The 13,497-nt window shown below is 58.8% G+C and overlaps 2 protein-coding genes across 6 annotated transcripts in view; both read right to left on the reverse strand.

Annotated features, from left to right (window-relative positions):
• Nucleotides 1-1,244: 1,244 nt before the first annotated feature.
• TMEM89 (transmembrane protein 89) lies at nucleotides 1,245-3,724 on the reverse strand. Its single transcript, XM_006733001.2, has 3 exons — nucleotides 3,629-3,724; nucleotides 2,628-3,034; nucleotides 1,245-2,259 (listed from the first exon to the last, which is right to left on the reverse strand). The coding sequence occupies exons 2-3, from the start codon at nucleotides 3,012-3,014 to the stop codon at nucleotides 2,074-2,076; spliced, it is 573 nt and encodes a 190-aa protein (XP_006733064.2). The 5' UTR covers nucleotides 3,015-3,034; nucleotides 3,629-3,724; the 3' UTR covers nucleotides 1,245-2,073.
• An 897-nt stretch (nucleotides 3,725-4,621) lies between these two features.
• SLC26A6 (solute carrier family 26 member 6) overlaps nucleotides 4,622-13,497 on the reverse strand; it is a 9,876-nt gene continuing 1,000 nt past the window's right edge. For all 5 annotated transcript variants that reach the window (XM_081817159.1, XM_081817151.1, XM_081817169.1 and 2 more), the window contains 20 exons: nucleotides 12,571-12,729; nucleotides 12,350-12,489; nucleotides 12,017-12,127; nucleotides 11,318-11,481; nucleotides 10,952-11,116; nucleotides 10,720-10,872; nucleotides 10,281-10,363; nucleotides 10,049-10,196; nucleotides 9,667-9,780; nucleotides 9,496-9,573; nucleotides 9,077-9,172; nucleotides 8,719-8,825; nucleotides 8,502-8,571; nucleotides 7,422-7,514; nucleotides 7,214-7,333; nucleotides 6,720-6,812; nucleotides 5,818-5,994; nucleotides 5,574-5,628; nucleotides 5,157-5,293; nucleotides 4,622-4,919 (listed from right to left, as the gene is read on the reverse strand). In XM_081817159.1, the coding sequence (XP_081673285.1) occupies nucleotides 4,905-4,919; nucleotides 5,157-5,293; nucleotides 5,574-5,628; nucleotides 5,818-5,994; nucleotides 6,720-6,812; nucleotides 7,214-7,333; nucleotides 7,422-7,514; nucleotides 8,502-8,571; nucleotides 8,719-8,825; nucleotides 9,077-9,172; nucleotides 9,496-9,573; nucleotides 9,667-9,780; nucleotides 10,049-10,196; nucleotides 10,281-10,363; nucleotides 10,720-10,872; nucleotides 10,952-11,116; nucleotides 11,318-11,481; nucleotides 12,017-12,127; nucleotides 12,350-12,489; nucleotides 12,571-12,729 (2,278 nt within the window). In that variant the 3' untranslated portion in view covers nucleotides 4,622-4,904. The remainder of the gene's footprint in view (nucleotides 4,920-5,156; nucleotides 5,294-5,573; nucleotides 5,629-5,817; nucleotides 5,995-6,719; nucleotides 6,813-7,213; nucleotides 7,334-7,421; nucleotides 7,515-8,501; nucleotides 8,572-8,718; nucleotides 8,826-9,076; nucleotides 9,173-9,495; nucleotides 9,574-9,666; nucleotides 9,781-10,048; nucleotides 10,197-10,280; nucleotides 10,364-10,719; nucleotides 10,873-10,951; nucleotides 11,117-11,317; nucleotides 11,482-12,016; nucleotides 12,128-12,349; nucleotides 12,490-12,570; nucleotides 12,730-13,497) is intronic.

The following is a 13,497-nucleotide window of genomic DNA, read 5'->3' on the forward strand; positions in this document are numbered from 1 at the left end:
CACAGAGAGAGAGCACAAGCTGGAGGAGGGTCAGAGGGAGAGGGAGAAGCAGACTCCCTGCTGATCAGGGAGCCCGATGTGGGGCTCGATCCCAGGACCCTGAGATCATGACCTGAGCTGAAGGCAAACACTTAACCAACTGAGCTACCCAGGCGCCCCAAGTTTTTTTTTACACTCACGAAATGGAGATATTCTAACTGCATTCAGTTAGAACCTCTGTCCTTTCCCAGTCAACCCCTCCACCCTACCTCTCTGCTTACAGGGGACATTGAAGAGGTTATAACAGTTTGGGGGTTCAGCCAAGAGGAAGGTGGGTTGGGGATTTTCCCAGGTTGGGTTCTCTGGAGAGCAGACTCCAAGAGGGAGATTAGGATGTTTCCCAGGGAGTCAAGATTGGTGTCTGAGGGAGGAAAGGAAAAGGTTGGGCCAAGGGCAAAAACCAGCTGTGATGAGGCCCTTCTGCAGCTGAGGTAGACCCATCTGCCGACTGCCTTCTTGGTGGCTGGCAGTAGCAGGCTTCCCTGCAGGGGGACCCGGGTGGCACAGCTCCAAGTCTACCTCAGGGACACACTTGGTTTGGGTTTAGAGGGACCCAATGCGGTTTGCTCCACTCCTGTGTGTGGTTAACTTATTGTTCCTATCCTGGTACAGGAGTCCTCCAGGAACCTCCTGCCAGGTCAGAGCTCCTGGTCAGGACAGAAATACAGGATCCTATTGCATTTAGAACCTGCCCCCACAGTGCCCAGTGCTAGAAAAATTGTGGGCCACGAAAAGAACACAAATTTTGAAATATCTGTAGAGCCAGGAGCTCATCTTTGAGAAATTCTTCCAAATTCCACAGCTTCTATATGAAGGCAAGCTGACAGTTTTCTGAATTTGAAAACCATCCAGACCATTGATGGGATATCATCAATAACAGGTTGGGAGAGGAATTTTCCTCTCCTAACAACAACAACACCCTCACTAAGAGGTACCCACCCCTTCCCCTCCCCAGTCTGCTCCTTCTTACTCCTCAGAGCTCCTTTTCCATGGAAATTCTGACCATCTTCTAGTGTCCGGACAAGGCCAAGGTCCGTCCCCACCCTCTCCACTAGGCTTGTCATTCTGACTGGAGCACTCTCCCCTACTCTAGTCACCTCACTCTTTCTTCAGGTGCCCACAGTCAGTCCATGTCTGCTCCACTCTGACGAGGCCAGCACACCTCACACTATCAAAAATTAAAACACAAATGTCAATCAACCATGTTAGAAGGAAGACTGAGTTATTTTTCAATTTTCTGTATAGAGAGTATGTCCCCCATATGACAAACCCGTCATCCTATATAGAGGTTGTCAGAGTCTGCAGCCAGGGGGTTCAGAAGAACATGCATTACAGAAACATGTCAGGACATCACCACAAACACATTATTGGTCTGGATTTTGCATTGTAGGGTCAACTCTTTAACACTGGTAATCTCTCGTTTCTTTCCTGATGTGAATGCATCTGTTTCTATTTTTGAATAGAATATTCTTTTTCTAAAATAGACCTTAAACATGCATAGGCCTCAGTACCTGCTCAACCTGGGTTATCTGCAGAAGGAAGGGAAGAGGGGGTGAAGTTCAGCCCTCACTCCACTTCCAGGGGCCTTAGGGCAGGGGCCACTCAGGTGCCAGAGGATGTTTGGGGCTGCCACAAAGATGAAGGTGGCCAGGGCTCACCCTTCACACCACCCCCGACCCCCTGCATCACCAACTGGGAGCCCTCACTGACTCGGCCATTGTCACCTCCATGGACTACCCACGTCTGCCCTGATGGTCGAGTCTTGTCCCACCACACTGGGGCCCCCGAGGAACAGGTACGTTTGTGGGTGAGAAGTTAGGGAAGAGGGGTAGGGGCAATGGAGCAGTGTGGGCCAGTCCCATCTGCCCACCCACCCTGGGCACGGAGGCCTCAAGTCTGCTGGCTACAGAAGTAGAAAGGGGACACAGGGTCCAGGCAGGCCTGGAGAAGACACACACACAGGCCTGAGCCTGGCCCAGAGCCTCAGGCCATCCCCACCCCGACTGGCCACCAGGCAGAGAGGCATATATTGGGTCACCCACTCTGGGCGGGAGTCCCCTTTATTTGGGACTTCTGTTGGGTAGATATACGCTGCAGGTGGCTCTCAATATGGACCAGGAGGGAATCCAGCATGTGCAGGACACCAAGGAGCAGGGCGCGGTCTGAGATTGGGGTCCGCCGTTTCCAGGGTCCAGGGAGGTTAGTGGTCACCCGTGGATGCTGAAGATAGGACCAAGAGGCAGGAGTAAGAGCAGAGGGACGGAATGGGGGTGTGGTGAGGGGCAGCAAGGAGACCAGGGAGAAGGGCACAGGAAGGGAGTTGGTGATGGAGGCTCACCGAGGGTCTGTTGTGGGCTGGGGTGGTCACGGGGGCCACAGGGGCTGGATGAGGAATAGGGAGAGTAAACGGGTGGACAGATGGGGACAGAGTACTGGCCACAGGCAATGGTCAGGGGCTGACAGGTGTGGACAGATGTAGGAACACAGGGTGTGAGCAGTCGGGGAGGGGACCCAAGGCCCAGGCCCAGGCCCTCAGTGGGTCTGAGCGGAGGAGGCAGCTGCGGCGGGCAGAGCCGTGCTACACTCACCTCAGACTTAGAAGCCTGGGAGCGCCGTCGCTGAAGCACTGCTCGGCCCATCATCAGCATCATGGTAGTGGTGACCGTGACCCCAGCCACAGGGTAGATGCGGCTCATCCCCAGGCCCATCCAGTGGCCAGGACAGCCCAGGCTGCCCCCACAACCTTCCAGGCTGTTGGGCTGGCAGCCCCAAGGCTGGAGGTCCAGTCCCACCTGGTACCACAGGGGCCGAGACCAGGCGTGGGAGGGGGCTGGCAGGGCCAGCAGGGGCAGCAGGAGCAGGAAGGACGGTGCGAGCAGCATGGCGGCGCCAAATGCCCGGATAGAACCTGGGTGCCCGGCAACGGGCAAACACCCCTCCCCCAGCAGCAGGCAGCAGGTTCCAGCTGGGTCCATGGCCTTTCATGAGGGGCAGCCTGGCCAGAAAACACAGCAGGGTGGGGAAGGGGAGCTTCCAGGGCCGAGGGGGGTGGCAGGCTTGAAGCCTGGGTGCCAATCTCCTAGCCAGCCCAAGACTGAAAGAATACCTTCCCCCACCTCCTCCTCCTCCCATAACGTCCAATCCCTAAAATTCTAACACCTCACAGCTCCTAAGGCTGTTGTCCAGCATAGAGCTGCTTGCTGGTCCCCAAAGCCCAGCCTACCCCACAGTCCAAATTACAGCAGGGTGAACCCTCACAAGTGTGGGGCCCCCAAACGCTCTGAATAAAGCCTGAAGGCTCGCGCTGGCCCGTGAGGTCCTGCGTGCCGTGGCCGCCCTCTGGCCTCGTGCAGGCCTCCCTGGTGTTCCCGAACACAATTGCTGTTTCCTACGGCGGGACACAGTCCTCCACTCCACTTCTCACGGCTTGTGTGACCTGCTCCCTTAGCTTCCCTCCCATGCCCCTGTTGGGCAACACAGTCCCTCCCCTCTTGCGTGACCCCATTTTGTTTTCTTCAAAGCAGTTCTGATAATCTGCAATTTCTTATTTGGGGTCTGGCCTCCACTCCGGCACATAAGCTTCACTCACCCAGTACTTCCCAAGCACACCACACGCCAGGCAACATTTCTGGTGCAGGGACATGGCGTGTCAGAGTAGATTAAAAAGCCCTGACTTCCTGGGCTGTGGTTGGCTGGGGGGGGCCGGGCGCCGATGATTCATGAACACAGAGCAGGATGCCGCTGCCAAACACTGAGCTGGACAAGGGGCACCTCGGTGACTTGAAGGGCAGGACAGCCTCTGTCCACTTGCCCAGCACAGAGGGGGGCACCTGGTCATTACCTGGTGGACGGCAGAGCTCATGGGTTCTGAGCAGGTAACAGGAGCCTGGCATTGTTATAAGCACTCCTTGGCACTGCCTCGTTTAATACTCACGGAGCAACCCACGACATGGATGCGGTTACCATCCCCGCTGTGGTGCCGAGGAGACCCAGAAAGATTCTAGCCCCCCACCCCCACTCACTCAGAGCATCAGCTGGCCCGAAGGAAGGCCCACTGCTGCCCACTGGGCAACACACCCAGATACTGACCGTTTAAGGTAGAAATCAAGCACATGCTTCTTGCAGTGACCTGCACAGCCCAAGTGACCTAATGATATGAATGGGCTTTTTCCCAAGTAAGTCAATCCTACGCATTCTTACTTCTCGACACAGACCAGCAGTGCCTGTGAACACCATGCTCCCCCAGCTGGTTGCTCAGGCATTTACTCTACACCCTCCAGGGGCTGCACTCACTGGGACCATTCCTGAGAAGCAGGTCTGATTCCACAGTCTTCCAGCTGAAGACACAGGCGCTGAGGGTTGTGCGTGGCTGGGGAGCTTGAACCTGGGGTGCCCCCACCCTGGCTCTGGGCCCCATAACTCTCCCTCTGGCTCTCTATTCACTCACTGGACTCTGCCCTCCTCAAACGTCCCCCCAACTTCTGACTTCAGCCCCCCACTTTGGAGCATAAGAAGAGTCAGGAGTCAGGGCTGTGGATCACTGCCCACCCCACCAAGCCCACACCAAGGCACAGCAAGCTGGTGGTAGGCAAACAGGTCTTTATTTTTGGGGCTAAAAACATGCGTCTTCCCCCAACCCAGCCGGTCTGACTCCAGTGTCCCATCCCAGGCCCAGGCCTATAGCACTGAACTTGGGAGACCCAGGACCTCCATCCCTGAGTTATGTGTGTGTGTGTGTGTGTGTGTGTGTATCCGGAGGGGACTCCTGGGTGACATCTGGAGGCAGCCCAGGGGCAGGGAGATTCTCACAAGTGCCTGGTCACAACCTGCAGAGGTGAGCAGTCTCAGGCAGGGCGGCGGCATGGTCAGAGTTTGGTCATCTGAGTGGGCAGAGGAGGGGAGGCTCCAGTCAGTTTCCAAAAACACATATCAACCCTTTCCCCCCGGACAGCAACCCCTGCTCCCGGGAGCAGCTTCAGCTGAAGGCAGGAAGGGAAGGCAGTGGGTCCACTGCGGCAGAGCCATTCAGGATGGGTGGACTTCCTGGAGGTGGGGGTCAGGATAGGGACAAGCAGTAGACAAACAAAAACAGCTCTGTGAGCCAGAGGCCAGCTCACCAAAACAGAGCTGGCAGGGCTGGGCCTCGGGTGTTGGAGGGCAAAGAGGACAGCATCGTGGACAGAGGCAAAGAGATGCTGCTTAGTGATCGAAGCATCGAAGAAGTGCCCAGCCTCAAGCTGGGCGATCACAGGAGCTGCGGGCAAGGAATAGGTCTCCCCTAGCTCAGAGAACCACCAGGAACCCCAACCCCCAACCTCAGTCACCAGAACACCCTGACCCATTTCACCCATGACCTCTACCTCCTGAGGTGACAACAAAACCTCCAGTCACTCCTGACCGTTGACCCCTGCCTCCCAAGACGCCTCTGACCTCCAGTCTCAGAGAAAGAGTTTTCCTTGTGCTGCTTGGCAGACTCCTTGGCTGAAAGAGCCCCACTCCCCTCCCAGACCACTCATGCTGTACCCCCCACGCACTGTGGCAGGCGGCCATATACACTTCCACCTCGATCTCTCGGAAGTCGCTGAAAATCTGCAACAGAAAAGGGGGCCAGGCTCAGAGGGAAGCTCAAGGGCTCCAAGGAAGGACTCAGGCAGGTTGTGGGGGAGGGAGTTTTGAGAGGGAGCTCAGAGGGGCTCTTGGGTCTAGTTACGGGGTGAGGAGGCTTAGGGGGCCTTGTCCTCTCCCAGGGCTCTTCTTAGGGGTGCCCCAGCCCCTTACGTTCTTCAGGTTCTTGATGCACACAGTGTCCACGAAGGAGAGGGCACCCAGGTCCAGGACAAGGCTGTGGAAGTGTGGCTGAGGCAGGCCCAGGGCCTTCAGTGTGGACCCATTTGGGGCCTTAGCATCTTCCTGACCACTGGCTGCTGCATCCTCTAGCTCATTCCCTGTGCTCGCCTGCTGGGAAACCAGACACCCTGCAAAGGCTGCCCAGGAAGGGGTGATGGCAAAGAACACACACGGACAGGCAAGGGCCACACTGGGTCAGATGTGGGAGCATGCATGCAAACACCTGCATATATGGGACATGCAGGGGACACATGAAAACCTGGACATGGAGGAGGCTCTTGTATGTAAAGACAGGAGGGACAGGAGGGACATATGGGGATGCACAGGAGAGGAAGCCCAGACTCAGGGAGCATGCACAGACGTGCATATACTGCTGTTATCTCCCGAGCTCAGGCCTAGGGACGCTTAAGAAGGTGGGGTGCTGGGTGACAGCGCCCCATCCTCAGCCAGCCAGGGTGGGGCGGGTAGGGGGCCCAGGGACACGTGAGCACACACAGACAGCTTGGCACCCTGCCTGGGTCTCTAGTTGAGCTTGGCGTCCCTTTTGATCCCATATTTTTCCCCATAGCCCCAGTCCCTTCTCTCTACCCATGAATCTTGTGGACTCCACAAATTCAACGTCTTTGGATGGTAGACCAGAGAGCCACAAGCAGAATCTATGGCAGATCACTAGGCCTCTCTCCAGAAGGCATCGGATCCATCACCACCCGCATCCCCCCACCCCCCACCGCTGGCGCAACCACCTCGAACCCACGGCTTTCCTTGCAGGACATGCATGGACCACTCACATCTCTGCAGCTCATGGCTGCCCCCTCTCCCACCTCCAGCCTCACCTTAGCCTTGGAGTCCTCCACGTTGTTGCTCTCCATGTCTCTGATGCTGGTGTTGACTTGGATGGAAACAGATGTGCCCTCGGAGGCGGCAGTCTAGGCCGGGGAGAAGGGGGACAAGAAAGAGTTCTCCCAGCTGTCATAGGACAGCCAACCAGGCAAGTCTGGTATCACCCCCAGGCTTTGGGCAGCTAGGCAGGCCAGAAACTAAAGCTTAGGACCCAGGGCTGCCAGGCTGGAGGTGGTGGGGTTTTCACCAGCTCCAGGAGCAGCCAAAAATGGAAGAGGACTGTGGTGGTCCATGCTATCACTGGCTTGGGGGTTGGGGGGACAAAACTCTGCCCAGAGCGCTGACCTGCCGGGGGAGCAAAGCAGGGGCCCAGCAGGGTGGGGGGGGCATCAGGGAGGAAGGAGGGATGAGTGAGGCTAAGAACTCAGGCCAGGAGGCCAGGAGAAAGAGCATGTGGGTTCAGCAGCAGGACAGGGGGCAGGAATACCTGGCTTGAAGGGGCCCCTGCCTCTTTCTGGAGACTCTTCTGCAGTCGCTTCAGCTTTTGCTCCTGCTTCCTGAGCCGCTTCTTCTTCTGGGAGATGAGGTGGTCAACGTCCACACCGCACTAGAGGCAAATGTCAGGGAAGGGGATGTGGATGCTCTGGGGAGGTGAGGGAGCCTCTGACACTCACCCTGGGGACCCCCGGACTCACCCTCTGCTTCAGCGCGTCGCTGTAGAGCTCAGCATTAGCAAAGTACATGGTGGCTGAGGAGCGGAAGACCTTCACGCCTGGGACCTCCCTGGCCTGGGGATGGGTCAGGTTGGGTGGCTGAGCCCTCCATTCTCCTGGTTGTATCGTGTTCTCCTGCTTTCCTCCCCGTGTGGCCCAGGGCTCCCATCATCAAGCCTCTGCTCACCGGCCAGCATGGGCCCAGCCTGCGGCCCCTGTTCTCCCAAGATCTTGGGCCACAAGCTTGGCCATATCACCCCAACTCCTCGTCCTGCTCCCTAGCCCCCAACCTTGCCACCCAGGCCCTCAGCCAGGCCTGTCAATGCTTCCTCCAGGGCATCCTGCACCCTCCCTCCCCACCTCCCCTCCCTTCTGCCAATACCCAGGCCAGGGTATTAGGCCTCCTCGTGGGGCTCCACCCCCCACCCTATGGTCTGTTTCCTGCCCGCGCACAGAGAGACCCTCCCCAGCTCCCACTCCATCCAGGGCACAGCCCAGGAAGTGTGGCACTGCTCGGCACTCGGGCCTGCATAATGTGCCCCCCACCTCCCTTTCCAGCCTGCTGAGCTGCTCCACCTCCTGCCCTCCCCTTACTCTGCCTGATTATACTGTACTCAGACTCCAAGGCTCCATGTCAGCAGGAATGGGCTTGTTTTATTCCAGAACCCCACTATTAGGCACGAGGCTTCTCAGGAGGTAAATGAACCACTGAGATGTGGGAACTCCACTGATCAGATCAGGAAACAGCCTCCCCTACATCCTCGTGCCCCGGGCTCCTGCCCCACCAGCATTCCTGCACCAAGGCTGCTCGGCAGGATAAGGCTTGACTGCTGGCTCCAAGACAGACCCCTCTCCAGGCTCCTCAGTCCCTCTCTGTCCACTGCTCCTCTGTCCTTTCGTAGCTTTTGAGTCACAGACCCAAATTCCTCCCTTGAAGCTCCCAGGACCAAAGCACTCTCAGCCCCCAGGGTCTTTGCCGGGTATAGAAAGGACTAACAAAGGCTCATCCTGCCTCTGTCCCACCCCACCAGGCCTTCCTCCTGCCCAGCCCCTCCCACCCACCTCTGAGTACTCAGCCACATCTTGGTAAATGTCCGTGTCCGGCACCTGCCCCAAGACAGAGTAGCGGGGCCTGTGAAGGAGAGTGTGTGAGGAGGGGGCCATGAGGGGGTACCAGGGAGCCTAGGGTTACCCCTGAGATGCGGGAAAGCTGGAGGGAGCCAGAGTGGCCCTCACCCCCTCACCAACTGGGATGGGGGCACCGAAAGGGGAGACTCACAGCTGTGTGCGGACCACCACGAGCAGCAGGGAGAAGACGACTGAGATTGCCAGGCCGATGTCCAGGTTCAGCAGGATGGTGGCCACAAAGGTCACCAGCCAGATGAGCTAAAAGTAGAAGGGTAACATGGCTAGGGGAGTGGGAGAAAAATGAAACTCCGCCCAGAGTGCTGACCTGCCAGGGGAGCAAAGCAGGGGCCCTGGGGGCATCAGGGAGAAAGGAGGGATGAGTGAGACTAAGAACTCAGGAGGCCAGGAGGCCAGGAGGTCAGGAGAAAGGCCGTGTGGGTTCAGCAGCAAGACAGCGGGCAGCAGGACAGGGGCCCCCAGACCCACCCCTGGGCTCCCAGGCCTCTCACCAGATCCATTCGATTAGACTTCCAGAGGGAACGTATGTCGCTGAACTGCTTCAACATGCCCTTCAAATTCACGATAATGGCAGCTGCCAGGACTGCCTGGATGAGGAGAGGGCGTGTCAGCAGGGGCTGCTGCGAGGTGCCCAGATGCTGACAAGCCTGACCACCGGGGCAGGAGCCAGACCCATGCTGGCATCACCCCGCATGACGCTAACGACCACCCCGAGCCAAACAACTTGGATCCGACCCTGAAGGGTTCTAATCCCTGACCCTTGACTCCAAATCTCACCCTAAAGAGCTGAACCTTGACAAAGAGGTCATGCATGACCTTGTATTCCTGCCCCTCCCCTAGGACCTGACTGACCGGAGCCTCTGGCCTGGCCAAGTCCCTCAAGCCCGGCTGGGTGGATGTGGCCACTCACCTTGGGCAGGTCTCTGAAGAGCTCCCCAAGTTTGACGATGATAATGAGGATGAAGAGGGAGGAGACAGCTCCAGCCACCTGTGGGGGGTGGAGGGAGGAGCGGGGTGGGATCGCCCAGCCAACGTGGTGTGTGTGCGCGTGCACAGATGCCCACCCACGCCCGAAGCCCACCTGTGTGTTGCCCCCGGCACTCTCCTGTACCAGACTGCGGGACATGGAGCAGCTCACGGGGAAGCACTGGAAGATGCCCCCAATGAGGTTACTGAGGCCAAGAGCCACCAGCTCCTGGTGGAGAAAAAGTGCAGGTATGTAGTGTCTGGTGCCTGGGCCACTATGTCCAGGCCTAGGTGTCCCCAACCTCCATCCACACTCAACAGCCCCCAGACTTGGCTGCTGCTGTCCCAAATGCCTTGCTCTCCCATCCTCAGTCCCCTGCACGGCCCCAGCACATCTGTTTGCGGTTTCCCTATGTCCCACCTGATACTCCACACCCCCCGCCCCCAGGCCCTGGGGTCTCTCTATACCCAGCGACCCCTGTATCCCACCCCCAGACCTGGTTGCTGTCCACCCGGTAGCCGTGCCTCAGGGCGAAGATCTTCCCCAGGGAGATGGCAATGGCAAAACCAACCACAGCGATGGTGAAGGCATATCCCACCAGGCTGGCGAACAGCTGGGGGCTGGGGGCCGCTGGGGGCAACAGCCTGCGAGAGGCATCTGTGAGGCCAAAGGAAGGAGCTGGCCCTGGGCCCCCAGCCCTCCCCGACCGGACAGGGGCCAGAGCTCACCCTGCAGGGATGTCACCCACGACATCCACCCCAAATCTGGCCTTTAGGCCCACACCGTAGGAGATGCCTGTGGCCCCGATGAGCTGGGGAGAGAGGACAGAGTCAGGGGAGTGGCGCTGGCATCATCAAGGGGCTGGAGAAACCACTGTGGGAAACAGACCATAGGGTCGGGGGTGGAGCCCCACGAGGGGTGAAGCAAAGCCTTCCGGGGGGGTGGGGAGAAGTGGGCAACAGGGTAAAACACACCACCCTTTGGGGAAAGTGGAGATGCTATCAGGGTCCGGAAGGTACTAACATGGGACCTTCCTGCTGTGGTCACACCCCGTCCCCAGGAACTCTCCCTGGTGCCCACTCCAGCTGGTCTTTAAATCCTGGGGGGCGCCCGCCAGCAGGGATGTATCCTCCCCTGCCCCTCCCCCCGGCCCCGCAGATTCCGAACCGTTAGCAGCTCCCCAGGGATCGGCATGGGCAGATATCGGTGCAGCTTGTCATTGAGCAGTTTCACCAGCACCAGCACCACCCCTGCCACCAACGCAGTGACCACCGTGCCCACCACACTCTGGGGCAGCTTCGAGCAGACGTCCACCACTGTCTGAGGGGAGGCAGGGTCACGGGTAGCACTCAAGGTTGTGGGGCGCACCCCGCCCGTCCCTCCTCCCGCCCTCACTCACATAGATGAGGGACAGCGGCCCCGAGCAGCTGCTCAGTTGGAGGCCAAACACATACTTGAGCTGCGAGACGAAGACCTGCACAGACGCGGCCGTCGTATAGCCGCGGACCAGGGGCTCCGACAGGTAGGTGACCACAAAGCCGAAGCGGACCAGGCCCAGCCCCACCTGTGGGGTGGCCAGGGGCAGTCAGGGGACACGAGGGTCGGGGTCGTCAGGGTGGCTACAGCAGAGCCCGGGGCAGGTGGAATCCAAGGGACACGAGGGAGCAGCCAGGGGGAGGAGGAGGGCGGTGATGGGCAGACCCTCGGGGGAACTGGCAGTGGTGGGGTGAGGGGTGGGGGGCACATCCTCCTGCCTGCTCCGCACCTGGAAGAGTCCGACCAGGACGCTGAGCGTGGAGGCCAGCTGCACCCGCACGGCATCTCTGGCCACCTCATCGACGGTGGAGTTCACACCCTGCAGGAAGTTCTCATTCGGGGCCAAGGATTCTGTCACACTGCCCACCATCACAGACATGACAGCAAAGGTGCCTGCAGAGGTAGGTCAGGGCAGGTCTGCAGGGGAGAGGACACTGCCCTACCCTTAAGGGGAGAGGTCAGGAGATAGCTGGTTCTAGACAAGTATCTTCAGACTACATCAGGCATAGAGAAGCAGTGCTGGTGATCACGTGTGAACCCTGAACTCAGGGACTCTTGAGGGAGGCCAGAAATGCCGGCCCGCCTCACCTACCCTGCCCCACCCATGTCTATCGGCTGAGAATCACACCCCTTGTAGAAGGTGAGATGGGGAAAGGGGGCACGGCCTGCCTCAGGCTGGTCAGGACTCTGCCAAGTTCTGGGCCCTTCAAGTTGCCTCACCCACATCCTCCTGGAGCCAGGGCCTGGAGTTATCCTGAATCTGTGGCCCCACCGTCAGAGGCCTAGTCCTGCCTGGAAATGACCTTGGACCCAGCACCAGTGCTGTCCCCTTCCCTAAGTTCCCTTGCCCCGCTCGGCCCTCCCTCGCCCTGTCCTCCCTGGGGGAAGGTGGACATCCTCCTGCAAGGCTGAGCCTGGCTCCACTCACCCACGGAGATGTGCCGGGAAGTGCCGAACAGGAAGTAGATAAAGACAGGATAGAAAGAGCTGTAGAGGCCAAACACGGGGGGCAGTCCAGCCAGGAGGGCATAGGCTAGGCCTGGAAGTGGAATGGTAGCAATGGAGGCTTGGAGGCCGGGGCCTTGGAAAGGATGAGGGAATCCCAACCCTAGGTCATGGGCCATAGTTCCAGGGGCAGCGCTCATAGCTTCAGATTATGGGGGGTGCACAAGCCCACAGGGCTTCCGGGCCGGGGCCTTGAAGGATTGCAGATCGCCCCCCAAGGATTGAGGGTACAGCCTCCAGGTCAGGTATGGCTCACCCTGTGGTAGCTGCATAATGGCCACACTCAGGCCAGCCAACGAGTCGCCCAGGAGCCAGTCACGCAAGGGATACCGGGGTAGCCAGGCCAAAACCGGGAGGTGCTGGAACAGAAGGGCTCGGGCCCGAGCACGGGAGCACCTGGGGACACAACAGTAGGCATTGGGGACAGGGTCTACCTAAGTCCTGCCAGCGCCCCCAGACCCCCACCCTCCACCTTACTGAAACCAGGTTCGCCATTGGTAGGTCGTGGTTGCTGAGGTCCAGCACCCCAGCTCCTCCAACTGTTCCTGGTTCATCAGTGGCCGCTCCACATGGTAGTCTCGCTTTCTCAGCTCCATGGCCTGTGTCACAGGCAACAGTGCCTGTGTGTCCCTCTGTCTGGGGTGGCGAGACCAGAGTCACAGTGAGTGTACCCCTGGCCCAACCTCCCCCATGCTTCCACCTGGGATCAGAGTCACCCACTTGACTTTTCTAGGCCTTGAGATCTAGGTAGCTGAGAGCTGGACCCATGCCCAGCCAGTGGAAATCCCTGAACTTTGGCTAGGAAGTCTCTCGGTGGGCCAAAGTCCCCTATGAAGGGATGGCAAGATAAATATAATCCATACCTCCAACCCAGGTATAGCTGCCCCCCCTGTGAGTGTTCTATCAGTCCCCATCCCAGGCTGACTGTCCCCCCCAGCCCCTCCCCTGGACAATCCCTGTCCAGTCTCTGAGTCCTCATCCAGCTGCCCCAGGAGCTCAGTGCTGGCTGTCTGAGAACTCGCACAAGGGACCCAGCAATCAGGGGTCCAGTCCTTCAGGCAGGTTCCTCTTTAGAGTGACTCCCCTCTAAGGGAAGGAAAGTATTGGGGCTAAGTTTGCCCCTGGGCCTCCAGCCTGGGGATCCAGGCTGTGGACAAACTCAGGCTTAATCTGGGAAAGCCAGGGAATGGCTCTCACCTGGAGAAAGGGGTCTCACCTGGAAAGGCAAGCTCCCACCTGAAGTGGGAAGATTTCCCCTCCAGAGCTCCTACTACCAGGTGCTCTTTCTCCCAGAGGGAAAGCTCTCACCTGACAGGAAAGTTTGCACCAGCCAGGCATGTTCTGTATTCAGAGAATCTCTTATCCACCCAGAGGCTCCCACCCAGAGGCGAACCTCCCCCCCCC

The sequence above is a fragment of the Leptonychotes weddellii genome, chromosome 1, assembly GCF_054177405.1.
Source record: "Leptonychotes weddellii isolate Sample4059 chromosome 1, ASM5417740v2, whole genome shotgun sequence".
Classification (NCBI taxonomy): Eukaryota; Metazoa; Chordata; class Mammalia; order Carnivora; family Phocidae; genus Leptonychotes; species Leptonychotes weddellii.